Consider the following 27,554-nt stretch of genomic DNA (forward strand, 5'->3'; position numbering starts at 1 on the left):
CTCAGGGATTTTGTTAGTCTTCCATTCGATATCCCTCATTGCTTTCACTAAGCTATGTCTTAATTTAGTCACTGCATTTGCTCTTTGTTTTCACATAATCTCTCCTTTGTAATGCGTGCACACGTCACCACTTCAGGCAGAGGATGAATTCAATGATACCTGATGGTTCGCCACCACAAAACCGCTTAAAACCACTTCTCATGGACGAGGATGTAGTAAAGTATTAACTATTAACAGTAGGTGCAGGGTTTTTTCGTAAGCATATGTGGACTGAGAGTGATCCAATCATAAAAAAATAATTAAAAATTAAATTCATGAGCTCAGCTGGGGGGGGGGGGGGGGGGGGGGGGGGGGGAAGGCTCTTTCATGTTTTCATTGACTACAGTATTAAATAACTCTTTTGTATAAACGTATGCCTCGCTGATCTAAAACCTCTAAAAAATAGAACTATAATTCAAATATAAATATAAATAATTGATTGTCTTTTGTTCTCTTATGAAAGAATGATTTAAAGTTAAACGAAAAAAACAAGAAAGAGAAGAATTAATTTGACTAAACTATAAACAGTCGATGTTTGTCATCATCTGTGCGTGATGAGAAATCTCTGCAGCAGTTACAGGAAGAAGTAGCTTTAAACGGTTTGCCTCCCACAGTCAGAGCGACTCGACACACCAGACCAGCGGAAGTGTTTGTAAGGTTTTTTTTTTTGCTTTTTTTTAAAATCTGTACAAATTGCCCCCCCTCCCCGCCCCCCGAACCCCGCACACCCCAACCCGTCCCGCTGCTGCAAATAGAATGTCAAACAACAACAGACATCAGGAAATAAAAATAAACCTTTGCATATTTTACAAAAAAACAAAAAAACAAAAAATCAAAAAGACACATTGTGTTTCAACTCTTCCTTGAATCACTCTGAAACATCCAGAATGCTCAGTTAAAAATAAGAATTTGCTATATTACGTACACAAAAATAATGCTCTGTCTTTTCCTCCTCTTTTAATTTTTTTTTTTTCAAAGAGTTTTTAAACTTCTTTTTTTGTTACGTTCCTTTTTTTTTCAGTTATCAAAATAGATCAAAGCTTCTCTTGAAGAAGATTCCCACCTTTGGTTGATCAGCTCTTGAGGATGTGAGCTGAAAAGTCTGATGATGTTAAGTGTTGTCCTTTTTCTTTAAACCCCCCCCCCCCCCCCAAAAAAAAGACCAAAGCAAAAAACACAGAAATAGACAAACAACAGACAAACACACAGGCACGCACACAAACAAACACACTCACAGGCATACACGTGTTCCTTTTGTCATCCATGTTCAAGTCGGGTTGCTTGGTGATGGTATGGAGCACAGATCTCTTCCAGCTGAATCCTGTTCGGTTGGATTCATTTCGCAGCCTCGGCCCCACCCTGCCGGGAGCTGCAAAACACACGACTCAGCGTTGACACTCTAAACCCACTCAGGCACTTGCACTGATCATAGTTTAGAAAACATCGCATGAGATGCTTTTAGACCATAGCAGACATGATTAGCTAAAGTCTGCCTCTTAAAATCATATTATGCAATATCAAATGATTCCTTCCTACTCCTTATTTTGTTTGAGTTTTTTCAGCCGATGGATACACACGGCGTGACCGTCTACCTCTACGATCACTGAAAGCACGAACCACACCTGGTTTGGCTGCTATTGAGTTTAAAGTTGCGTCACTGTGCATACCTGGACCGCTTCCAGCACTGCAGGGACCTTTAGATGCCTGACTGGAAGTCTGTTCTTAGCAACCGCTGACCTCAAACTTACCTCCGAGCAAACATAAACTTGGTGTCAGATAAAGCCAATGGTGATGACAGTTGGCTCCCGCTGAGGCAGTTTTCAAACCTTGGAGTGATTTATCACCTCGGGAAAATGATCCGTCATCTGTTTTCTCCTTTTCTTTCTTTTCACAATCACCGGTTGATGCACCAATGAAGTACCCCAGAGTGAGACGACCACTCGGTGCAAACAGCCTCAGCCGTGCTGCGGCCTGGCGTGAAAATGTTTTTTAGTCACAGCAGCACAATCTTCACTCACCGCATGCCCTGTGTTTTCAACCTCTTTACCATGAGGGTTGCAATTTTGACGCAGCAGAGAAGATCTGGTAACCACTGCGGATAGTTTAAAGTGGGAAGAATGGGGACTTCCAGGGTGGGATCTAAACATGGCAGCAGCAGCCCTGGATGTGGTGCACATGTCCAGGCAAGAATATGACAAACAGCATACAGGCTTATAGCTCATGAAAGTTAGAAATCTAGTATCTAATATCAGATTATAATCTTTCATAAGAGCAACTAAAAAAAAAGGATTTACAATAAAATAATGTCCAGCTTCGGAAAAGCATGTTCATTTATACACTCGGTGCTTAGTTCAGGCTCCTTCCCCTTGGCTTACTGCATCAACGCGATGTGGCATAGAGGCGATCAGCTTGTAGCACTGCTACAAACAATTACATTTAAAATATTTGATATTTTGCTCTTCAACGGCTCAATAACTGAGAAATGTTTAACCACATATGTAGGTGGAGTGTACAGAGAATTTCTCAGTTTTTAAGTCCCTATACAAAGAACAACACTCATAAACATGCCCCCATCCAGACAGCCACAATGACCATCATGTCTTTATTGTCACCGTGGTTCAGAGGGTTGGGAAGTTCATCTTGCAACTGGAAAGTTGCCGGTTCGATCCCTAGCTCTGTCTGTCTCGGTCGTTGTGTCCTTGGGCAAGACACTTAACCTACCCTACCGCCTACTGGTGATGGCCAGAGGGGCCAAACACGCAATATGGCAGCCTCTGTCTGTAGCTTGCCTCCACCAGTGTGTGAATGAATGAATAGTGGAATTGTAAAGCACTTTGAGGGTCTCAAAAAGCGCTATATAAATACAATCCATTATTATTATGATTATTTTTCTAGAGTTTTTGATTTGTGGAAACCTCCTTAAAAAAAAGTTATTTTAACTTAGTAATATTTTCACCATAGTAATCATCTGTGTCACTTTTAACCACGACTTATGTTTTCATTCATGTTCATTACAATTTTGCTAATTAAGCAATTTACAAACGTCTACATATTTGTAATTTGCAGGAAGGAGCGACCTTACCTGCCTTAGCTTTACTTGGTGTGTTGGTATGAGTAGTTTGTGTGTTCTGTAGGAGTCTCCATTGCAACCTGCTGCTGCTGGCCACCGTTTTCCTGGGGTAAAAGAAAAGAAAAGAAAAGTCAGGTTTAGCAACTTAATAATTCATGACAACCACACAGATGTTAGCATAAAGGAGACAGACGATATTTTAAAACTCCCTTCCTAATCACATTAAATGCATCTTATCCTTTTGTGTGCATGCACAAAGAGCAAATGTTGGATTTAAACGCACAGCCTCCCCCTTTCATGTGCTTTCTGTTGTACTTCATTCATAAATCATCCATTTTCTCATTCACAAGGTCACCTAAGAGGCCACCACCGTTATCACTGAGCTCCATTCAGCAAATGGCTTAAAAACACCCCACAGGTTCAGAGGCCTTACTGCAGAGCACTCTGCCTGGATCTGCCACAATACAGCCCTGGAACACACAGACTGCGCAGTGATTGACAAAGTAAATAAAGAAAGACATAAAGAAATTGCAAAGGCTTGCCCGGTTAGGTAATAGTCTTAAATCTGAGGTTCGCATATGGCTGCATTCAGGTTGTCAAAGGTTACACATGGACTCAGCCCAATGTTGGGCGGAAACAGAAGCAGACACTCCATTTATACAGGTTCTCCCAGCTGAAAATATTCTCTTTGGTTCAAGCAGCAAACACATGTGCTGACCTGGAATAATCAGTCATTCAACAATCAACACGATGAAAGAACTTTTGCTGCTTCTTAAAAGCACTTTTAAGTGGTGCTGTTTTCCTAATAAAGCAATAAAATGACAGATGCTTTACAATATTTCATTATTTGACAATTTTTAATGAATCAAATATCTGGCAGATTTATGAATGAATAAGGAAAATGAGCAGTTGCAACCTAAACTAGGCACGTTTGTTTCACAGATGAAAAAGAAGGCAGGACAGCACTGCTAAGTCATTTTGATCTCAAAAACGTCAACAAAATGACTTCACAGACACAGGGACGTACGCCGCAGTTAAAGGTTAAAAAGGCTCTCGGGATATCGAGTGAATTCAATTAGCCAGCTGGCACCTTTGAACAACCACCTTCATTACTTTAGCCACGTTCAATTATTAGTTACACAGTATGTCCCACAAAGGAGTTTTCATTTTGAGCCAGCCACTACATGGAAAAAACAAAACATCATTAAGACATTAGGAAACGTTTCATACCTCTACTGGGACGCTGGAAGGAGGCACTGGGGTGTACTGGGGGATGTAGGTCCCCTGCATAGTTGTATTGGCCGGAATATACTGTAGGGAAGACAGGGAGGAAAATGAAATCTGTGACTGTGTGTTTAGTATTTCACGCAAATAATTACACTTGTAAATGTCGTTAGTGACGGGGACAGTTGTTTGTGTTTGTGTGTCCGTTGGTACTGACTGTGCCTGTGCTGCCCAGAGACAGGTGGCTTAGTTGCTGGGTGAGAGGTCCCATCATGGATGTGGGCTGGATGGACATGGCGTGTTCCATTGTTGGGGTAATAACTGTACCCTGCGAACGCACAGAGACACACACCTAAATGCAGTCCCAGAGTGTGACATGCATCACCTAGAAACTACATTTTGTTAAAATGTAGAGGTTAACATTCATCGTATTTTATTAATAACACTGGTACACATTTAATATTAAAAAACTGTAGATATCTACTGATGAAATAAAAGCCCTTTCAGGTGTGCATTCCTCTTTAAGCTTTCCACATGGCTTCGGCACGCACCCTGATCCCGTTTCCATAAAAGCTGACCCAGCAGAAGATATTTTTCCTTTCATTTGGTTAATGCAAATCATAGCTGCCACTGGTCAAGTTCAGATAGTGGCAGCAATGCAGCTGATGCTGGGCAGCTACAGATACATTGTCCAGTTTAACATGCAGCGTAATTACAACCACAAAAAGTATTGAGACTAATTCATGAATGGCGTTCCCTAAAGCAGGTCAATGCTTAAAGGGTACGTGTAAAGATCACAACTATCAGGGATCCAATAAATATTACAGCTTCCTGTGTGACCACTGAGGCCGCTTGTTCCTGTTGATTTCCATGTAACAGAAAGAACTATGTTCTTTTTCATTGCCGTGACACTTTGATTTGTATATCCTGCTTCAAGCGCTTTTTGTATTTACACTTTTGTTTATGCTTTTTTGGCCTGTGGGCCAAGTGAAAAGACCAGAAGGCACTGAAGGAGGGATACTCACAGCTGGCTGCATGAGGTATGACTGATGGTGCATCCAGGACGGGTTGTGTACCTGTAGAGGCGGGAGTACATCGCAAAATTACTTTTCGATACTTTTCATCTGGTCCTGTCACAGTCCCCTCAGAGCCCTTAATGTGTAAGCTGGCACAAAAAGGTCACAAGAACAGAGACAGAACCTGGATGAAAGCAGCCGTCCTGCATGTTAACTTACATAACGTGACCTTAATGAGGGATTCGGTACAGAAAAGCAACAGAAAAATACATGATTCACTTTCATGCAGATTTTAAAAGCCAGCAGGGCTAAAAATGAACAAACAAAACTACTAATAATTTGAATATAAACAGAGTGAAAAGTCCCACCTGGTAGGATGAGACAGGAGAATGCATGTAGGGAGAGAGGGAAGTCTGAGCAATCATTCGATTTGGAGCCAGACTGTAAGGTGAGGAGTAGAAGCTGCCAAACACACAGAGCAACAAGAAGACAACATGAAGGAAACTGCAACATGTCCACAATTTCCAGCTAATTTAGCAACATATCTGAGTTCCTGCAATGTCCAGCAGAGGGCAGCCTTTTACCAGTCTCTGATTGCTATGTTTATTTTCCTGGAGGGCTGGGACTGTTTTTAGTCAGTCCGTGCATACCACTCACCCATTTTGTAAGGCTGTGGGGTCATACGCAAGCGTCATTCCTCCCTGGGAAAACAAAAAAGGGATTCAGAACCAGTGAGGTCATGCAAACACCGGTGCAGTACGTACTAAAACAGTCTGCTAGCACAGAGTGTGGCCGATTAAATTCAAAACTTTCCAGTATGTACTTGATGTGATTTTTCTCCATAATTTTAGAGGAGAAAAAAAAAGACATTACCGTATCTCCGTCTCTAGCCCAAGGTCTTCCATTTTGGAGATATTTGCTCTGGTTCTGCCTCTTCTTCTGACCTCCGTCTGCAAACTTACATAATAAGGGCTCTGTGGGCACTGAGAAAGCAACAGGTCAAACAAGAGAGTGAATTCACTGATCACAGTGGGGAAGAAAACACACTCAGCTGCAGCACTTACAACAGTATCAGGTTTCTATAATACAAAAAAAAAACCATTCCACACACCGGGTATTCCTGGTGGAGTCTTGATGAATTTGCCATTGAAATGCTGAATTATGGCCTCGCACTTCTCCGTGGATTCCATCCTGAAAAACCAGACAGAGTTCAAATTAATCCCTCTCGAGAAGCGCTGTTTGCATTCGGTTGGTCCGTGCCAGAGCTGCACAAATTACATGTAATTGATAACAGAAAATGTGCTCAAGACACGATGGGCCACCATGCGACGCCACAGTCTGACCTGGCAAATCCGACGCCGCGGCTGGTCCCATTAGCATCTCGGAGGATGCGGGTAGAAATGACCTGACCAAAAGACTTGAGCATGCTCTCCAGCTCTTGCTCATCCATAGACACGGGCAGGTTGGAGATGTAGAGGTTGGTGGGGTCCTGCTCCTGTTGCTATACAAAAAGTGAGAAATGAAAATCCATTCGCTCGTGCATCTTCTTAAGCTTTGAATGAGGAAACGCGGCGCCGACTTTTTATTATTTATCTCAAAGCGACCGTGTCGGCGCAGACGCCGCTGCTTTAATCAAGTATTTACAGTTGCTTAAAGCGTGAAGTTCTCCCGGCTTCAATTTAAAAATATATATATTATAGCACACTTTCCTGGCACTCTTGCAAATAGAAAAATGTTGTCACTTTCAAAAATCTTTTTTTCCCCACACGGCACAAATTTCTGTGTAGGCAGCAGCGCGACCCGTCTTTCCATCAACACCTGCCACTGCACTTGGCAAATTGATTAAATTACATTTGCGTGTCAAGCATAATTTAGTAACAGAACCTGCTGAAATGTTTTTAAGCAATTAGTGACAGACCAATAAAGGGAAACCCTGAATAATCTCTCACCACTTTCTATGTGTCACTGCCACAGCTGAGGAGGATTTGAAAAACCTTGCGTGCACGCCAAAAAAAAAAAAAACAAACACTCTGACATTTGCAAAGTATTAATTTGTGCACAGGGGTAGCGAGTCGCGCCTTTTTGGTATAATTTTGACTAATGAAGAGATCTTGATGGCTGTGAGTAAATTAAGAGGAGAGATCATTTGGTGGCACTAGCTTGAAAGCGAAACCTTGTGTGACTATGCAGAGGCAGACAGGAAGCCAGGCATGAAGTTAAAGAGTTCACAGAGCAACAGGAGCCTGGCAACCATGAAAAAAAGAGGCTGGGCTAAAAAACAGGGGAAGGAAAAAAAAACGGAGAGCGAAGAAAGAGGGAGGAAATTAATAACTCAAAAGGCTGATATTTTGTTACGGAAGGAGGAAACTTACAGGGTAGGACCTACCCAGGCCTCTGCAGTCATTTGGGCAATTAGAAAGGAGAATGACAGAAAAAGAGTGAAACTAGAAAAGAAGACAGATGGGTGTCTTCTGACTAGCAGGCTGCTCTCTATACCATTTTATCTCCTCTTTTCAGTGCCTGCTGCATGCAATCAAACAGCTCTGCACACCACAAATAACAAAAGCTTTTTAAATTTGGATGGAGAAGAAGCTGTCAGAAGCTGTCAGCGAGAGAGGCACATCGAGTTACAACTGTTTAGACTGGACTGATCCAAGCAACAACCAGGAGAGGACAGCCAGTACCTCAGATACTTGCCAAGCTGTTCGGGCACATTTGACAGAGGTGGCGATCTGACAATGAAGAATTCCTGAGAACATTTATGGCATTAAAGTATGTCAACAGCTATCTTAAATGTTTTATAGCCTACGTGAGTATCTCCTACTCTCAGCCATCTGGTGGAGAGATAACCTATTTTCTGTGATTGCCGTCATTCCTGCTAACACAGCTATTATGCAACAGAGGAGCAAACCGCAGAGGTCATAGGCCAGCTGAGAGTAATGGAATTCAAAGCCATATGACAAAACAAACACAAACAAAAAACTCCACCCCTTTTCCCTTTTTTTGTTTTCCTTTTAGCTCGGCCAGCGCACACAGCAGACGGTTTGATATTCTAACAATTTTCCTCCTACTGTATTAAAATGTTGCCGCGCGCAGCTCAGGCGCATGAATGGGATTTGCTGAGGTGTCACCGTGTATTGTCTGTGCCAGGCCTTCACCGAGCCGTGTCTGTTAAGGTGTGTCTCTGCGTTAGCTCGCTTGGGTGTTTGTGTGTCGAGCAGCGTGTGGGTCATGACGTCTGAGTTCAAACAGGGAGGTGCTGAGAAGTAAAAAAGAAAAAGAAAAAACAGAGGGGGTGGGGTGGGGTGGGGAGGGGGCTCTATTTTTAACTTTGCCATTGTTTCGCTGCCCCTACACAGGCAGCTCCTCTGGGCTTGCAGCCTGGAGGCTGGGGTGGCCCGTTCAGGGACTTAGCACACACTCTAAGGACATCTAGTTCAAGGTGTGGTTCATTGTGTTTGTGAATAACACTGCAGCAGCCATGGTGAAGCTGCTGGCAGGTGAACCTGCCCTTGATATTGATATTACCATTGACTATAGCTCTTTTTTTTTTGCTAACCTGAAATACCCACTGACTCTGAGACGGCGGTGTATATTTAAGTTTATATAGTGGTTATCAACACCTCTCACTGAGCACATGCTGTCTGGGTGAGTCAGGTTATGGTGTCCAGTTGCACTTGTCAAGTACAAAGATACGCAGGATTGTATGGCACTCTTACAGAAGCGGCTCAGTGAACTTAGACTCAGGTTTTAGTTGCACTGGACTGTTTCAGGTCAGCTGGCAGTGTGTATCCGTTACAGTTCTCCAGCACTGCTCTGAGGGAGACCCTGGTGTTACATTGCTGCGGGTCTGTTTGGGTGCAAGATAGAGGGAGGAGGTAGGGACGCCGGGGTGGAGTGTATTAAGTGCTGGTGTCTGCCCCAGGCCCAGGCCCAGGCGATGGACAATGCCAGTCCATTGTGCCTGTCCCATTGACAGCGGGTGTAGTGGCACCCTCCCCCCCGGGTTCCTTCAATGGGGAGCCTCAGAGCCAGAGGGATCAGCTTAATGGGCCGACAAGAGTAGCTTTGACTTCAGACACTTGGACAAAGAGTTCAGAACAAGTGCTACAACAGGAGCAGGTTTGTAACATACACAGCGCAGAAATGAAGTACGTGAGGGGGAAGGAGACAGGAGGTAGTGCGGAGGACAGTGAAGAAAGAGGCAAAATGAGGATTTGAGAGGAGACCGAACAGAGCGGAGGAACAAGCAATAAAAAATATGAGCAAACTGTTTCTGCAGGTCTAGTCTGGGCTGTGCATCACTGGGACATCTCAGTACACACACAAACCTCCCAATAGACAAGAGTTTACTTTGAACCCTTTCCAACAGCACAGTCGCTGCCAATTAGGCCACTGCATGTAATAGTTTTTAACCTTTTACATGATAGTGTGTGTACGTGCGCAGAAATGGGGGCATGACTCTTGAGCTGATGGCTCTCTGAAGATCAATAAGGGTACAAGACGGGGTGATGGGCTAAACAAGGCATGTTTAAATCTAATGGTGGCTGGTAAACTTGGAAGCAACAAGTGGTAGATGGATACAAGATAGTTGGCTAATTCTTACCTTAGCCATCTGAGCCTGGACCCCAGTGGATTTCAGAGCTGTAACAGCTTTCTGTGCTGCTGCTGGACTGTCGAAATCCACAAAGCCATAGCCTGTAAAACAGACAAACTGATGGTAGAAATGCTGTAACATCAGGAAGTACGTGAAAAGATGCCATGCGTTTGCTGAATACAGCACTCTACAAAAGTGTTGAGCCACATTTCTTTACATTTTGCTGGAAAAATGGCAAATGAGTGCAGTGATTCATTGAAATGTGCAAGCAATTCTAACAAGCTTGAAAGTCAGTATTTGGTATGACCACCTTTATTCTTACAAGCTGAATCTGATACGGAAGCTTAAGTAGTAATAGTTCTGTAATAGTTCTTCAGGCTTCTTGAAGGACATCTTCTTTGGATGTCAGCTGGCTTTTGCTTCATTCCCTGTCAAGATCATCCCACAGTGGTTTAATAACGCTGAGGTGTGGGCTCTGAGGAGGCCAATCCATGACTGATAGTGTTCCACTGAGTGTTTTCTATCTAGGCGCGCTTCTACTGCTTTGACAGCGTGTTTGTCATTGTCATTAAAACTGAAGCCGTTGCCAATCAGTTGCTTTTCAGATGGTATTGCATGGTGGATCATAATATGTCCTGCATTCCTGCGTTCACAATTCCATCAATATTGACAAGGTCCCCAAGACTACTGGCCTAAAAGCAGCGGCAAACCACGACAGAGCCTCCACCGTGTTTTACAGTGGGCTCCAAAAACTCACTGTTGTACCTCTTTCCTGACCTTGTCTGTACATTATGATGACAATTTGAACCAAACATTTCAAATTTGGATTTATCGTTCCATGAAACTGGTTTCCACTGATTTTCAGTCCAGTTCTAGTGTAATGTGGCATACCTCAGCCTTTCCTCGATGTTTCCCTTCCTTAAGAATGGAAGCTTTTCGATAGCCATCCTTCCATTGAGAACATTCGTCTTCAAACTAAAAGGTGCACTTTTTGAAACATGTTGGTAGCAGTGTTTTTTATTTGGAAGGTGAACATTCTCCATTTGTGCTTTGCATTGAACTTTTTCAAGTTTCGCTACATCACCAAGAGCAAAGGTTTTGCAGCCAAGTACATGCCTTCTGTGCAAACTATTGGTGACTGTGGCAGTCTGCTACTGACCAAAGCAATCCGGTGAGGTTTTAGGTGGAGCATCCTCTTCGCAACAGATTTTGCTTGTCAGCAGTCAGCAAACTCCAGCAAGCACATGCCAACTGATCTGGAGTCTTTAGAGCTATGTGACTGAGGCTTTATGAGCTACATGGATGTTCCCATCTAATTCTGGGCCATACAGGAAAACAGTGTTTTCCTAACCCTTTGACAAATGGCATGCTTCGCCACAGCCAAAGAATGACTGAAAATGACATTCAAAAAGATATGTATATATGATAATAAAAAAAAAAGCATGACAACCCAGTCTTTGAAAAGATTATTAGAGTTTACCTTTACATTTGTTGGTAGTTTTGTCCAAGATGGCCTTGGTCGACACAATTTTGCCATACCTTCAGGGAAGAGACAAGAACACAGAATACAGGATCAATGAGTGGACAAGGTTACAACGAGGCAACAAGAGGAATCTGCTCCTACCACATGCATGCCAATATCTATAAATTTCCCCTGGCTGCCAGACTACAGGTGTAAACACGAATACAAAATCCTTTGTGCAACCATTTGTGTGCATTTAATGATCTTAAGAGGCATCGAAAACTTCGTCTGACTCCTCCCTCGCGTCTTTGTTCAGGCTGCCGTACAGTAACTCTGTTCCCCGACGTTGTTTTCGAGGACAGGGGACGGCACCCCAGGGCCAAAAACAATTTGTTCCCGGCCCGTCTTTACCAGACACACACACAGACTAACACACTAACACCTCTCTTCTAAATACAGCTCTGCTCTAGGGTATTTTTGACTTAAATACAGCTTAAACGTCTCGCACTTGCAACATCAGACTCTCAAACGGAGATATTAATTTTCAGGAAAATGCATTCTCATCCACCCATCTACAAACAAAAGAAGGAATATAGCGCGCGAAACACAAGTTCATGTCTTAACCTGTCATTTCGGTTCACAGCTGTCAACATAGACGTACAACAAAGGTCAGTCAGTAAAAGATGAAAATCAGTTTTTTCATACATCCAGCCACATAAATATTGATAGTATGAAAATCACCTCAAAGGCAGCAAATGAGAAGTGTTATGCAACATGCTGAGACTAATGGAATGCAGTGTTGTAAGACGGTGCATCAGCACTACAGTATAATAGACCTGCCCTTGTCTGGTGAATTTACCCAGTGAGAGAGGCTGGTGCTTCTCTGTTTGGGCAACATGGCGTCTGGGCGGAATGTACACTGTAACCTGATGCTTCACCCCTCCAGTTCGCCTTCCTTCCTTCCCACCACGTCCCGCTCTCTCTCTCTGTTTTTCCACCCTCACATGGTAGCACACTGCTGGGTCCTATACTCCGGCCTTGTTTCAGTGCACGTTTAACCACATGACTCAGACCAAGCTTGATGGTCACAACAGAGACGTGGGTAATGACTGGCAATTCAATTTAAAGACATCGCTACTCCTCCACTTTTGCCCTAAATGCAAAGACCAGAAGTTATATAGGAGCAACGTTTATGGCTCCACTTCAGTTACCGCGGTGGGGCATGACTGAATGTTTGCATTGACCTTATTAGCTTATGTCTGTGTGTTAAGTTTGATATTTAAATAAACGTATATATGCATTTCGATTATGATGAATTAAAATAATCTAGAAGTTCCGCTGCACAGTTTATAGTGGTAGAAAAGCTCCTTATTGCAGGCATTAATTCATCAGCCATTACCAAATAAACACATGCTATGTTTATACTGTCCCAGTGTCATCTAACAGCTGCAAAGTGGTTGTTAGGCATGAATGTACACACACCCCTGATATAATGTAACCCATTCAAGCCCAAATGAAGTTTTACAGTTGGAACTCTGGCTTTCACATATGGACACAGTTGATTTTATGGTGGATTTTTGTTAGTATACAAAGCTGAACTGGTGCTGTGCTGCTTACAGCCATTCGAGAAACTGCAGAACGTGTCCAGTGACATTTTCATGTAATTATACTTCAAGTATTTCTATGTTGTGCTGTGTTTTACCTCTACATCACTTTATTCTGGATGCAAATGCCGTACTCTGTACTACAGGACGCTTTGGTTACTTTGAGGCCCCTGTGCAGTTCAACATTTCATTCCTGAACAAATATTCTGATTGTATTTTTTCTACTACTATGATGTTAATGAGGGTGGATAATCATGTTAAGGTAAAGCACTGTTCTGCTATGAAAGCAGCATCCCACCCACCTGCATTTCAACCCTTGTGTTTATGAGAGGCAGCCAGTCAAATGAAGTTGACCTAATAGGAGGGTGGCCAGCCCAAATCAGCTGATGGCTCAACTTCTGCAAAACACTTTGCAACCCACCTCTGCCTAATCTCCTCCTTTTCATGTTATTCATGCTCTTGCTGACTTAATCAATGTCACATGCGTTGTCAATGAAGCCTGCTATGTTACATGAAGCATTTGTGGTGCTGCTGATGCTTTCCCTGCATTACACAGAACAGTGCCACACCGCCAAATAAAAGGAAAATGGCTGCAGAAGTCGTAATAATCCTATTTTGACAAACACGGACCTAACAGAACTGCAAGTTTCAGACAGCGGACAACCTCAGGGACTGCACTAAGGATTTCTTTGAACTTTGAATTATGCCAGCCTAATCTAGCAAGGTCCATGAATAGAAACAAGGAGCTGGAAATTTGAAATAACCAGTCGCCTTTAACTAAAACAGACTTGAAAGCCACTGGTTTCTTTTTATAGCGGTGTCTTTTCACTGATATAAAGCCTCGGAAGTAAAGATGCCGTACACACATGCACGCACATCCTTCTGAGACAAATTTCATTAAGTTTATCCACTACTCTTTTTACAGAAAGCACTTTGTCACCTGTCACCTGATTATGTCAGAACAGTAAGCATCTGATTATTAAGGAAAAAGCAAAAATGTTTGGCATTTACAAGCAAAGAGCAAAATTTAGATGAGAGATATGAGTGAAGTCTAGGTGAGAATCAAGTCTAAATATTTTTGTTATCAATGTGGATTATATGTCAGTACTTGAGGTATGAATATTGTCTGACTGAAACAACTTTAAGGTGAAATAAATGTGAGTTTGACCTTGAATTGTACTTAACTATCATTTCTCTAGAAACCAAAGGTCTTTAGTGGTATTGCTGTGAGTTCATTAGGCACAATGAAACTACGTTTGTTCTATAGACAATAGAAATGTGCTTCAAAAAACTGGTTAACCTGATGTTAGGTATCTCTATTTTTTCTGGTTTCGATCTGATGCCTTTAAACTAAAGAAATCTAAAAAACTCACTTAAGACTTACTGATCACTGAGTTATAATTAGAACCAAAGATAAAAATAAAAGCTGTCATTTATGACTTCCCCAACAACAATGCTATGAGTTTAAAGGTCAACAGGCACTGACTGTGTGACCCTGCGCTTACCTCGGCTCCTCTGCAGGAGAACACCAACCAAGCACACTATGGAGCCCACAGGGGCCTAAAAGACAGCCCTAACCCATATATGGTCATCTGACATTCTTTCCCAGCAGGCCATGCTACTTTCTTCCCCGCTCATTTAAGTTTCTCCTTCAACAGTAGCCCTCCCACCCTCCTCTAAAGTCTCCGTCCTCTTTCCACTTCTCTGCCAATCCACAATGGCTTCTCTGTAAATCTCTTTAACACTCAAACTTCCTGTGTTTCACATCTGCACATTTCTGACAATTCACGAGTGTGTGTATGTGTGTGTGTGTGTGGTCACAAGCCAAGTAAATTCTCCCTGTGGATTTTAATACTTCTGATACTTTTCTCTGTATGGTCAGGATGATTAAAATCAAAGTTTTAAAGATGGTCTGTGATGTTGGAAATATTACCGGGCATTTTTAAATTAGAAGTTGCGTAAGCTTCTTCACAGAGATGTGCTTTTACTGTGAAAGAGCCCTGATGGATGTGGGACTGAAGTTCACTTCTGTGACATACAGCACTCACTTGCAGCAGCCAAAAACCAGTTTGGGTGTTTAACTGCATGCTTGTCTGCAAAGCTAACTACACTGGCTAGGCTGTTTGTTTCCAGGTGTACAAGTCTGGCTTCACTGAGTTTAAACTAATTCTCAAGAAAATGCAAAGTTAAATGAGGAAATATTGTAAGTTTCTTTTCTTTATCTCAGCACCTATCCCATCAAGATAAATTCAACTGACTTTAGTTGTGATAAGACTCACCCTTATCACAACTAACCTTTTTTCTTTCCCTCCTGCCTAAAGAGCCACCCCCCCCGAAAAATGTAGTTTTGCCTCGGTCGGAGGCATGAATTTAATTTGATGCCTCCCACTGATGGAGTGCACAGCTTCGGACAGCACAGGTCTTATGACTCTTTCTCCAACTTATTCATTAACCATAAACCTACAAAAAGCCTTCAAATAAACATGGAAAGTACAATCACCTTTGAACATTCAGAGAAATAGTAATGTTTTTGCCCTAACAACATCACACGTATAAGGAAACAACAGTGAAACAACGACTCTCAGAAACATCACCAGCTCCATGCAGCCTTTGAACATCATTTAGGCATTTATTATGGAAATACCACTGCATGCCTGTATGTTTTATTACCCTTTAGAGTTTGACTTACTTGTAAAATCATATTTACCTTAAACAAACACAAAACAGCTTTTACAAAAAGTTGTGAATAAGACAGGCATTTTTAAGTGCTTCATAGACCCAAACTAAGGTTACACCTTGGTATATATGAGCGCACCACCATAACTCCAACAGTCAGAATATATTGGTTTAGGTTAGGATAAACTTAGCTTAGCAGCTAACCTGATTCTGTTTAAAGGCCAGAAGTAGCAGCACCTCAAAGGCCCCAATCAGCATTCAATACACATGTGTGTCCACTAGCACCGACAGATAAGTCTCGATTTCTTCACTGTTATGAGAGGAACATGTGCAATGAAGAAAATTCAACCTGAAAGGCGTGCACCACGCATTCACTCTCAGCACGCACACACGTGGCCCATGGGACAGACTGCTACATACATGAGATTAAGTCTGGGGCTTCATCTACCACTGCAAACACAGCATGTCAGCTAAAGGAATCAGAGAAACGTTGCAGGATGTTCTCTAACGTGTTTGCAGCTTCTTATCTCACACAAAGCAGCAAAAGTCCTTTATCACTGCACCCGTTCAAACACAGCAACTACACCTAATGTAAGCCCCACACCAACCTAAGGAAAACCCTCAACTGAACTGTATAGACGTTGTATTGCAAGTCATACTGTCATCTAATCATCACACAGTAGAACAGTGTTATTGCATATCACAGATTGTAGTAGGTCTTCTGTCTACATACAGAAACAAACAAGAATTTGCATAGTGCATCTAGTTTACGATGGCTACAGTGAAAATTAGACTCTGGAAAAAATGTGAAGTTGTTTGCCAAAAAGTCTCCATTGTGTATCCATTTTTAGTTCTCTGTGTGTGTAAAATCAAAGGCTGTATTTAAAAGATGGAGGTAGCCTCCACATCTGGAAAAGGAAGCCAGTGAAGAAGTGCTTTCTTTCTAAGGTCCAGCAGGTGGCTGCAAAAAGAAGTCTGGTTGTTTAACACCCCGTGGCTGTCAAATAGCACTTTCCTGACGGGCTTATGGTTTCCGTCAGTAGTTTCCATTTATACTGAAAACAGCACAATGTTCCTTTTGTCTTTTTTTTTTTTGGTCAACAGTAGGATTGTGAAGGTGGTTTTAGTGCCTCAGCTTCACAGTCAGATCTATCTAGCACTCGTGACTGGTTACAAAAAGCTAGAACGGCACACTCGGCTCGAAACTTGAAACAGGACTTAGCTTATCAATCAGTGATGTCACTGTGGTCACGTCTAATCCTTTATATACAGTGTTTTTGGTAGGCGAGGATTTCATAGATGGAATAAAGGCAAGCTAGATTGTTCTTTCATCCAGTGTTCATGTTTTCCAAAGCTAACCCCAGCCGACCTATAGTTTTATGTTCCACTTGACGATAGATAGATGGTAACAGATCTCAAACTTAAAAAATGAGAGAGAGGATGATTTTACAACTTTATAAAAATTCGACTTGCTGTGCTATGTACAAAATAACCAAAAGTTTAAAAAATGACTTACGGTTGGCAGAGCTTGACCAGATCTTGGTCCGTGGTCCCCGGATGGAGGCCGCGAATATACAGATTGGTTTTGCTCAGCTGTTCCCCTCCACCGCCACTGCTGTTGCTACTACTGTTGGTGTTGGGACTGGGGGGTGCCATCTGGTGGCCGGAGGACACATAGGTCTGCTGCAGCAAGAAAGAAACATACCGATTATTTTACTGTGCACAAACATTTATAGGAAAAAACATCGCTGATATTCTCAAACGCCAGCAGAAACTACACAAGTACGCTGAAGTTTTTATTAAAAGTGTGAAAATTCAAAGGCGCGTTTAGAGATGTGGAGAAATGGAAAGTAATCCTGCATGAAACAGATGATTATGTGGGAGCTGCGAAAAGTGATATCACACAGCCCTCATGTCAACACTCACCAATAGCGCTTTCTGAGGGGAATGTGGGGCCTCTTGGCCGACTGCTCCACACATAGGGAAAAGGGGCCTCTTATGCTTTCTCGATGTTGGGTAACCTTTTTTTTTTTAAACTTCTGGAACCACACAAAAAAATCCTGTGGTGCAAAAACCAAAGACCTAAAGATCTCAGACCAACATTTAGTTAGTCTCATGATGCAGAAATAAATAATAGCCTTGATGTTAACAATGTCTACTTTGTAGTGCAACTCGCTGCCTCGTGTTACCTCAAATGAAAAAAAAGCAGATACGTCAAAAACGAGACACTGACAACGCCGCATTTATTTTCGCTCCCGAAACTCGCTGAAGTCTTCACTTTAACAGTGTAATCTTTTCCCCTCTCAAACAGTCATTAAGGTTAAAGGGTTAACAAGATCCCGAGCGGCTAGATGCAAAAACAGGGATCAGCTTAATCCACGATAATTATGAGTCTGAGAACCCCATCGGCTGATGTCTGATGACAGATATGTGGTTACAGAAATGACTCGAATCTAAACAGAAACAAGGAGAATTTAAAAAGATTAATAAACTTGGAGTTTATCACTTTATTAAAAAAATCTGAACAAACAGGCTCATGAGCCAAACATTTGACATTTACTTCAACTATTATCTTATTTTGGTTTGTTTTCTACAAGGATGCAGTGGCAGTGAATTCTGCTTGTAAACTAATGGATGACTCACAGCTAGGACCATGAAACGGATGTTGCGCAACAAAAAGTGCATCATCTAATCTCTCTGTGGGACCGTGGCTCTCCTTGGAGATATCAAACAAAAAGATTGTGTAACAGTGCAGATGCTTTCATTTTAATGGAATAAATATGATGTTATTATCGCTTTGCCAGTGAAGAAAGAAAAAAAAAACCTTCTCCTTCCAGGAATAGATCTGGTAGCTTTTTTCCAAACATGACTGGGGAAATAAACACAGAGCGCACCAGCTTCACCAGAACAGGCAAAACTGGCTGTCTGCAGTGAGAAAATGACTTCAATCGCATTTATTTAACAGTCCAATTTCTTTAACTTGCTGTTGTATAGGAACGAATTAGATCAAGCATGCTTTCTAAATAAGCTCAGCAGGGTGCTTCTGTGAAGCTGGGCAGGAGGACAATGGGTTTATTTCATGACAGAGGAATAAAAAGGGCTCGCCGATCAATCTGGTCGGGTTTAAAAAAGGCCCAGCAGGACGACACGGTCGCACCGGGACCACCGACAGCATCGCTCAATTCCGCTAATTAGACAGTATCCATAAGGGCGTGAGGTCCCTTTAAGACAGGCCTTCTGACCTCTACTTTGCCCACAGCTTTCACAACAGCAATAACCCCCCTACTCCACCACCAACTTAAGCTTGAATGTAGACTTTTTACATGACAGGTAGATGAGATGGAAGCACAGCCTCCCTTTTGTCCATTTTCGTTGTATGCCTACAGGAGTAGTCCTATATCGTCACAGTGAAATTCTTGATGAATATGTTTTGCAGGCAGCTAATTTGTGAATGAAAGAAGAGGACAGCAGAGGCCTATAATCTCATTCAAACTCTCTTTACCAAAAAGGCAAGTCTCATTCAGTGAGCGTATCACTGCAACAACACCCCTTAAATCACCGGTCTGCAGTCACACGGCTAACTACGCACACATACCGCTGAAGCGTTGTTAAGGCTAAAAATGTGCACAGAGAGCTGCATAAAAGTTCATATTAACAATCAGACAGAGATGACTGACGCTCAGAAGCAAATCTCTGTCAGGCTTTCAGAAATTTCTCTTTATTGCAAAAAGCTTTAAATTCACGGTGCTGTAACTATGCAGTTGATGCTCGGTCACGTTATAGTGGTGACGTGTAATCTTTCTCTCGGGTCCTACATTAAAGTGTGCGGGTAAATTGTTATAGAAGCAAAAAAATATTAAACTGAAAAATAAAAAAGTTTAAAAAAAAGTCTCCACCCCCAACGGTTGGTAATTAGCTTTCACGTTATTGCAGTAATCATATTTTGTAGTCCTGATGCTGCATTTCTCCTTCTCTGTGAGACTGGAAATATAAATAGATTATTTTAAGGACCAAAGATAAAAATCAAGAACATTTCTATAAATAAAACCATTTCCTCTATTTTTATGCAAACCTGTATGAAGACTCTGACGCTGGAAGGAAGTGTCTATTTTAAATATAGTGTACTGCTAGCATTTAACCCTGCCTTTAATCTTTCACAATATCAAAGACGTACCGCCGCATTTTATGTGTTGTATTAAACTCTCAGAGGCGATTCACGCACAGGAACAGCTCGCTGGCTTAAGTGACACGTCTTACCTAATTGAATCGCATGTCTAACGGTTTAATTGTATCAGAAATATCCTCCACCAACACCCTAAAGACATTTGACACGAGGTGTCACATGAGTGCACCTTGTTCAACCGTTCTTTAAGTCTCACGCTACCTCTGCTTTAATTTTATTTTTTAAAATCTCAGCCTCTCAAGCTGACTCACAGAAGTCCATGGACTTCCTGGTTGAGGGGGGGTTTGCCCACCTCCCCATGTCCTGCTGGCAAGAAAGAGCCATGACTGCCTGTGTATGGCAGCCGACTTCTATGCTAATGCACAGATTTAAAGTCCAACTAAATGAGGACACAGCTTCCAGCGTGTATAGAATTACACTGCTGAGCTACTACATCCGCCTCTCTTTAGGACCGACCAGAGCAATGAGTCATGGGAATTCAAAACCTAAGATCCTTCTGAAGCATTAACAAACCTTCCGGATGGGTTATCCGATGTGTGTAACCACATCTTTTCTTCTATGCCATGTTGATAAAAACCATACAACCAAAAATGTAACAGTTAATCTACACCCAACGGAACGCTCTGTCCCAGAAAACTAAAGTGCTAATAATCATAAAAACATAAAGCGGGTATCTTTAAAAAGGTTAAACAGTCTGTACATGTTAGCGGAGGATAAGAACAGGACTGTACGTCTCTTAAAGTGGTGAGTGACAGTATGGCAGTAGGCAGGAAATCCTTTGTGTCTGCTCCTGATCTTATCACACAGCCTTCTAAATGAGGAGCTCTGCATTCCAACCAGGTGACAGGGACACCAAACTCACGTCCAGACTCGTTCCTGAATCCTCCTTCCTTTCAGTCTGCAACGCTCCCCTTCCTTTCGTCTCTTTATAGGCACCTATTAATCTTGGAATTGTCTGTCTCTTATTGTCACTGATCACACCTATGTGCGCACGCACAGGCCAAATGCACATGCTTGCGTGGCTTTCAAGCCGGGTCAGGTGGCAAAGGATGGAGAGCTTGCAAACGGATACTCTCAAACACTGGGCCAGAGCTCAGCTAGAGATCTAACAAAATGTGAGACAGAGAGAGAGCGTCTGGCATCGGCGCAGGCCTCGGCATTGGATTTCTGACAGCTGTGCTTTCTCCAAGGACTCTGTCTCCCTCTCTACCTGTTCACCTTGGTCGGTTCATGCGGCTGGCACTCCGGCTAGGGACTGATCCAAAACATCTGACACATTAAACAAAGAGACAGATAAACATATACCTGGCATGCGACCAGGAGGACAAAGGTGGCTGTACAGAAGAGTTCAAAGAAAAAAAACAAAACTCACTGCAGCAAAACAGCTGGGTTTTTTTTTTTTTTTTTTTTTTACACACAACCGTGTGGAGTAGTTTCTGATACCTTTTTCAGTAGTGTCTGATATAAAGGATTGGCTGATTTCAATACAATATAAATAATCCTGATCCATATTCCTCGATCTGCGTCAGAACACGCGTGCATTCTTGTTTAAATAAAAAAGTTTCCAGTTGAAACGCATTCATTTAATTGATTATTGGTACCCGCTAAAATCGTGGTATCGTGACATCCCTAATCCCTGCCAATATTTACTTTAATCTTTGTCTTTATCCTTCATTTAGGGATGGGCAACTCATATACTGTGGGTTTTTAAGAGATTATTTGCCTGAAAACAGCTGCCTACTGCTTGCTGAAAATAGGATTAATGAAAGCAACAAGACTCCACAACAAAGTAAATGTGTGGGCTGTAAAAAGTACCCAAATAATAATAAGTATAATTTTAAAAAACCAGCCACCCAATATGTTTTTTCCCCCTCATTCAGACTTCAAAAAGCAATTGATCAATGGAAACTAAAGCCTTTGGGTGTAGCTATTTTCTAGCATTAGCATGTCAGTGTTTGAGCAGCAACGATGTTAACGTTAATATGCATTAAAGTGTTTGTGTCGGGGCACACAGTGTAGAACTTTGTTGTGTCAGTGAGAGGATTACACAGATGACTGGCAGCCAAACACACCGCAGGTTTCAGGCCCTCATTTAATGTGATTGCATGGAACGTATTTATGAAGCAGCGAGACATGTACCCAAAAGATTTAAATACAAATTGAGCCATGTTTGTGTGCGATGAAACTGTGAATTAAGCTTGAGACAGCCACCTGCTTTCTACCTCCTAGACATCAGCTGGTTTCAGTTCCTGTCACAGTGACAGAAAAATATGACATGAACGAGGACATGAATCATGTTTGACACGGCGCACAGTTGTAATGTATCAAAATGAATCCTAATGAACATTTAGTTCGCTCTAGCTTCTTTCTAGTAAAAAAGAAAAGAACACCCCAACACAGCTGTGTGGCAAAACTATTTCTTTGCACTGTGATTTCACGCACTCCATCCAGGTGTGCACAGTTGTGGCAAGCAAAATCTTCACAGTGGTTCTGCTCACTGCTGAGATCACCCATGTTTATTATCATAACAGCTAATCCACCTTAAAGAGAAAAAAAAGCTTGTATCACCTCTTTTTCATACTACATGCTATAAATAGTCAGGTCAGTCCTTAAGCTGCAAATTAAAACAAATGAGGTGTGTAAGGCATTTATTATTCTAAATTTTTTTTTAAAATTACCTTGCCTTCAGTATGGGGGGGGCAAAGACTGCTCATTTACAACAAATAAACACTGCACAGTGTATATGGGTGCTGTGAAGTGCTTGACTCAATAAGCTAAACACAAGCTCGCTATGCTGCACCAATTAACTTACTGTTTAAAGATGTTCTAATTATCATATGAAAGCATGATTACTTTGTCACTTTGTTATCCCGACTAACCCCAATTACTGTTTCCTTTATTTCTCCCAGAGTTACTGAGGCTTTCCATTTATTCTTTAACTCTAAGGCATTATTTTTATTTACTTTTTTACAATTACACTGTACAACAGGCATCAAACAAAGAGCTCGCTTAATGGAAAGGACTTTTTATTCACTATAATACACAAATACAGTTTAACAATTTAGTTTGGCTTAGATTTTTAAAACATTTCAATAAAAAATGTAAAACTAGATATTTTATTTAATTTATTACGCAAATAATAAGCTGAAGTCATGTTGTTATAGCCACATTTGAGCTAGCGTACTGGATTCTTTATGAATTAATGAAGTGTAACATTCAACCACTAGAACTAATTCTTCTGTTTAGGAATGTAAGTAAATAAATGTAATACGTCATCCTAATATAACAATAATAATGATCTTTACATTTTTTTCTGCTCTTTGCTTGTAAAACAGTACATAGATCCATGGATAACAGCAATAATTAGATTTTAGCATTGAAAAGAATAATTTTATTTCAAAGAACTTGGAGATATTGGTGGATTAAACATTACAGCAACGTAAAAATGGCAGCTGTGGCATAAGCCTTCCATTAGATGCTGGTCTGCATATGTTTTATTTCTTTAGTGCATTTAGTGCAATCATTTGGGGAATTTTGAGCAGGTCAACTATTTTCCGCGTGCGACTAAAACCTCCACAGTCACGTTAAGGAGAGAACACACTGTACCAAACAAAATCAAACTTCTTAAATGACCCAGTTTACTCTGAGCACGATGTTACAGTGAGAGAGGTTTTCTTTAAACATCAGTGCTACAAAGTAAAATCAGTTGCCAGTACAGGCATTTAATAAACATCTGGCTGGAAGCCTTAGCATAACTTACTGACATCAACTCTTATCAAGGAGTAACGTGACAAAACTAAACATGCGCACTTAAATGTTGCTGGTTTACATAATGCTTGAATTCAGGAATGAATACTTGTGAAAGCGTTTGGAGTTCATGTGTAAAAGGATCAAACTACCGAGTCAGAAATGCATTCGAGACTTCACATCTGCTTATTTTCCATCAATGGCCTTTTTAGAGCAAACCTTCCTATCTGTGTGTGAATTTAATGCTCCAGTCAATGTGCTTTATTGATTTCTTTGATTTCTTTTCATATACATAGCTGTGCTTTGACTTAGCAGAGTCAATGTTGAGGCATCCACAGCTTTAAATCACAGCACTAAGCTGACATCTGTTGAAAAGGTCTCCAGCCAAGAGGGAAACAAAAATGTGAATGACAAGTACAAAAAAAAAAAAAAAAAAAAAACCCCACGCCATTCGATGCCACCCTGACTGAGACTCACGATACCTTAAGAAGCGACACGCCGCCTCCTGTTATGTTTCCATGCAGGAAGCTTTACACGGAAACCGACCAAATTTGATTTGAGAACATTAATTCTATTTATTTGAAGGAGGAAATGAGGTGCTGAGTCAGGGGAGGAGCAGCAGCCTTTAAGCACAACAGTAACCGAATGGCATTTAGCAGTCGGTAAATCAGTCTCAGTAATCACCGTGCTCACACAAAGAGCGCTTCTCTCACCACTGTGAATGGGTTTATTTCTCATTCTGTTTTTTATTCGATGCACTTGTATAGCTCAGGTACGGCAAAATGTGAGCAAGGGACCAAAAGAATGAAAGGAGGTGCGCGGAAACAAAACACAGGAACTTGACCTCTCTGTGAACTTTGGCTCCCCAACATAGAGGAGCTTGATACTACTAAAGCAACTGAAGGGTAAATGTTTTGCCTACGCCTTCGAGGATCATACGCCTTTTACATGTTGCTTTATGCCTTTTCACCTTAATTATTCCTTTTGAGAAGTCTGAAACTAATCATTATGCACTGAAAACACAGATAAGCAAATTCAAATCAACTGAGTATCACACGTTTAATTCAGATGCAAATATATTAACTAAAAGAAGTGCTGATACTTCTATTTGAAAAGAAATTTGACTAATATTTAATGCTGAGGTGTATTTTATGTGTATTTCATGAAAATCTAAGTAGAGATGAGAGCAACACTCGTGAAGCGTGCTATGACTGTACATGTCGCATGAGTTGACCACAGGAGAACACTTCCCTGTTGTCAGCACACGTTTCATCTGAGTCAGGCACAACTAGTAAATAAATAACTACACATAACAAAATTTTATACAATTATTCAATGGTGTTTTTAATATCATCAGTTATCGGTGTCCGTCTTAAAAAGCCAACATGGGTTGGACTTCTCGAGAGTATTCCAGCTCTTTATCAAATCATCTTTGCACCCTTTTTTGAAAACAACACTTAATGCAAAAGATAAACAAAGGCACCCGGCAAAGGCAGATGTCATCTTTAGCTTTCATTATACTCGGAAACGGTCAGCAAGTAGAGACCCAACAATCAAACAGACAAGCCTGTGTGTCACAAAAAATTGGTGGACATGCAGGCATCCACATGGACTTTCGCACCCACTGTCCGATGATGAAATTTAAGTCACTTTGAGCCAAGCGGACCGTAGCGGACTCGCAGAAGCAAAAGATATAATCAAGGCCTTTTATTTGGAGTCTGCAAGGGAAAATCAGCTGACATTTATGATCAGGTGAAAGCTTGTGTTAAACTTCTCGAACGCAACAATTTCCTGATTACCAGCATTGTAAGTGATGTACACTAATAATAAAATTAAGAAAATCAGATTAAAAAACACCAATCATATAGTTTTTGAAACATCAACACACATGAGAAAATTTAGTCTTAATTTCCCAGTGCACATTTTGAAACATCTGAATAGTGTTGGAAATTCCTACAAGAATTTAGCACATCACCAATATATCTGCTTATGCATGCAATGAATTAAATACTGCCACATGATCTGTTGTGTACATGTATGTCACTAGAAGACTAAATGAAATAAATGAAACTGAAAGTGCTGACATGCACACACTCCACTGCTCACACTTGTGTACTTCCTTAAAAAACTTTTGATAGTATCTCTTAGTCCCCAGCGGTGTTAAAAAAAATGTAAAAAATAAAGTGGGCGTTGATAATTTAGAGAATGAACCATTTGTCAGAAACAAGATAAAGCCCAACCTAGTAACAGCAGTGAATTTAAAAGTCTATTCAGTAACAACCCAGTACCACTGCATCAAAAACAAATCGCTAATTGCGTTTGAGCCTGCACAACCCAAACATTTTAAGCTATTTGCCCCAGACAAGCGCAAGTGTTGACATCAGATCTGGTAGGATGAGCAGTCCGCGATCACAGAGAGACAATATGTCAATACACATTTTCAAAATGCCATTCGGGGTTCAGGAGCTCACAGCAACACGCTCAGTGAAGATCAGCAGGAGATGAAAAACCACTGTTACTCTACTAGATGTAGAAAAAAAAAAATCACAACACGATGCCTTTATGTTCAAAGGAAAAGCTTTTACCGTCACTTAGAAGTCATTAGGGTCCACAGGGAGAGGTCTGCGTGACTAAACAAAAACACCACTCTGGAATATGGATTATAGGAAGCGAAAAGTTCTCGAAAAGTAGCTTTGCTACTTCACTGTATCGAGACACTTTTGCTCATTTTTAAATGGCTTCTGTTACGGTGTATAGTGTAGTACTCGAAGCAGAGTAGTCAGGCTACATTTGCCCTCACGTAGTGGTTACAAAAAGTGACAATGTCAACAGTGAACGCAACAGAGAGAGCGCGATTCATAATTCTGGGAATGTAGTCATCGGGGTCTGGTGGGATTTTTCAAGGGGTGGGGCATATTCCGCTTTCTGATGGGAAACGAGGGAAAGAGGAAAAAAAACTTTGCTAACTTACGCGGCGGCGGAGACAATGAAGACCTGATTTAACACCAGATACTTGTGTCCGGAGCTCTCTCACGGAGGAAGAGGCAGAATTCATTTTGTAACATGTTCCCTCTCAGCCTGCGTTTCTCCCTACCCCCACTTCCACAAACACCATCCAGGCACTGACGCGCTATCCCAGCACCGTACAGTAAACCACAAAAGTTGCTCCCCACCATTGACTTTTCTCAAATGAGTGAGCAGAGCCATAATCGACATCCCCCGCTTGTAGTACCCGCACACAAATACTACTAAATAAAACAGCCAGGCGTCCAGCGTGACAGGGACCGAGCGGTAGAAGGAAATTTCCCACCTTGACACACACCACGGAGCGGGCCTGCTCTTTAAGCTGAATATTTGACTCCACGAAGTCTGAAGTTAAATTCAGCTCGTTTAGCTTCTCAAGGACACTGCAGCTCACTGTCACAAACCCCCCCCTCTCTCTATCTCTCTCTCTCTCTCTCTCTTTTTTTTTTTTTTTTTGGTCGCGACAGACGCAGGCGTGTTGCCCTGCAGAGCGAACAAGCCGAAAATTGGGGAAAATCCCGAAAGCGTTTACCTTTTTGCTGTTTCTGCTGTTATAGCCGTTGTATGGGTTGATTCCTGCCCTTGGCGGTACGGAGAGCAGCATTTTTCTCGGCGCTATGTCCGGAGCGGCGAGCACAGCCCAGGCTGCCAGCTGACGTCAGCAGCTGGGGAAGTGAGAGCCTGGAGTCCCGCTGCTCGACGGCGAGTGGTGCTGCTGCTGCGGCAGGACAGCCCCCCCTCACCTCCCCCGACCTCCCCCACCTGCCCCTCACTGCTGGCCCCTGAGATCCTTCGGGGGTCCTTCACGCGCCTTTAGGGGTCCGCACAGAAGAAGGGCTTTACCTCAGATTCATTCACTCAGCAGGGGGATTTTGAGTAGAAATCACCAGACAAGAAGAGTCTCAAAAAATT

The 27,554-nt window shown here is 41.8% G+C and overlaps 1 protein-coding gene across 5 annotated transcripts; it reads right to left on the reverse strand.

Annotated features, from left to right (window-relative positions):
• Positions 1–1,188: 1,188 nt before the first annotated feature.
• LOC102797327 (RNA-binding motif, single-stranded-interacting protein 2-like) lies at positions 1,189–27,328 on the reverse strand. 5 transcript variants are annotated; one of them, XM_035915852.2, is made up of 14 exons: positions 27,175–27,328; positions 17,205–17,368; positions 11,427–11,485; positions 9,956–10,047; positions 6,693–6,850; positions 6,461–6,540; positions 6,223–6,332; positions 6,007–6,050; positions 5,718–5,811; positions 5,359–5,409; positions 4,551–4,661; positions 4,340–4,420; positions 3,122–3,213; positions 1,189–1,408 (listed from the first exon to the last, which is right to left on the reverse strand). In XM_035915852.2, the coding sequence occupies exons 1-13, from the start codon at positions 27,244–27,246 to the stop codon at positions 3,133–3,135; spliced, it is 1,197 nt and encodes a 398-aa protein (XP_035771745.1). In that variant the 5' UTR covers positions 27,247–27,328; the 3' UTR covers positions 1,189–1,408; positions 3,122–3,132. The 5 variants fall into 5 exon arrangements, with proteins under 5 accessions (XP_035771745.1, XP_035771744.1, XP_006808849.1 ...); XM_035915851.2 differs by having other exon boundaries at positions 3,126–3,213; positions 17,205–17,371; XM_006808786.3 differs by having other exon boundaries at positions 17,205–17,371.
• Positions 27,329–27,554: the final 226 nt, after the last annotated feature.

This window comes from Neolamprologus brichardi, chromosome 5 (genome assembly GCF_056152115.1).
Source record: "Neolamprologus brichardi isolate AB-2024 chromosome 5, ASM5615211v1, whole genome shotgun sequence".
NCBI classification, from domain to species: domain Eukaryota; kingdom Metazoa; phylum Chordata; class Actinopteri; order Cichliformes; family Cichlidae; genus Neolamprologus; species Neolamprologus brichardi.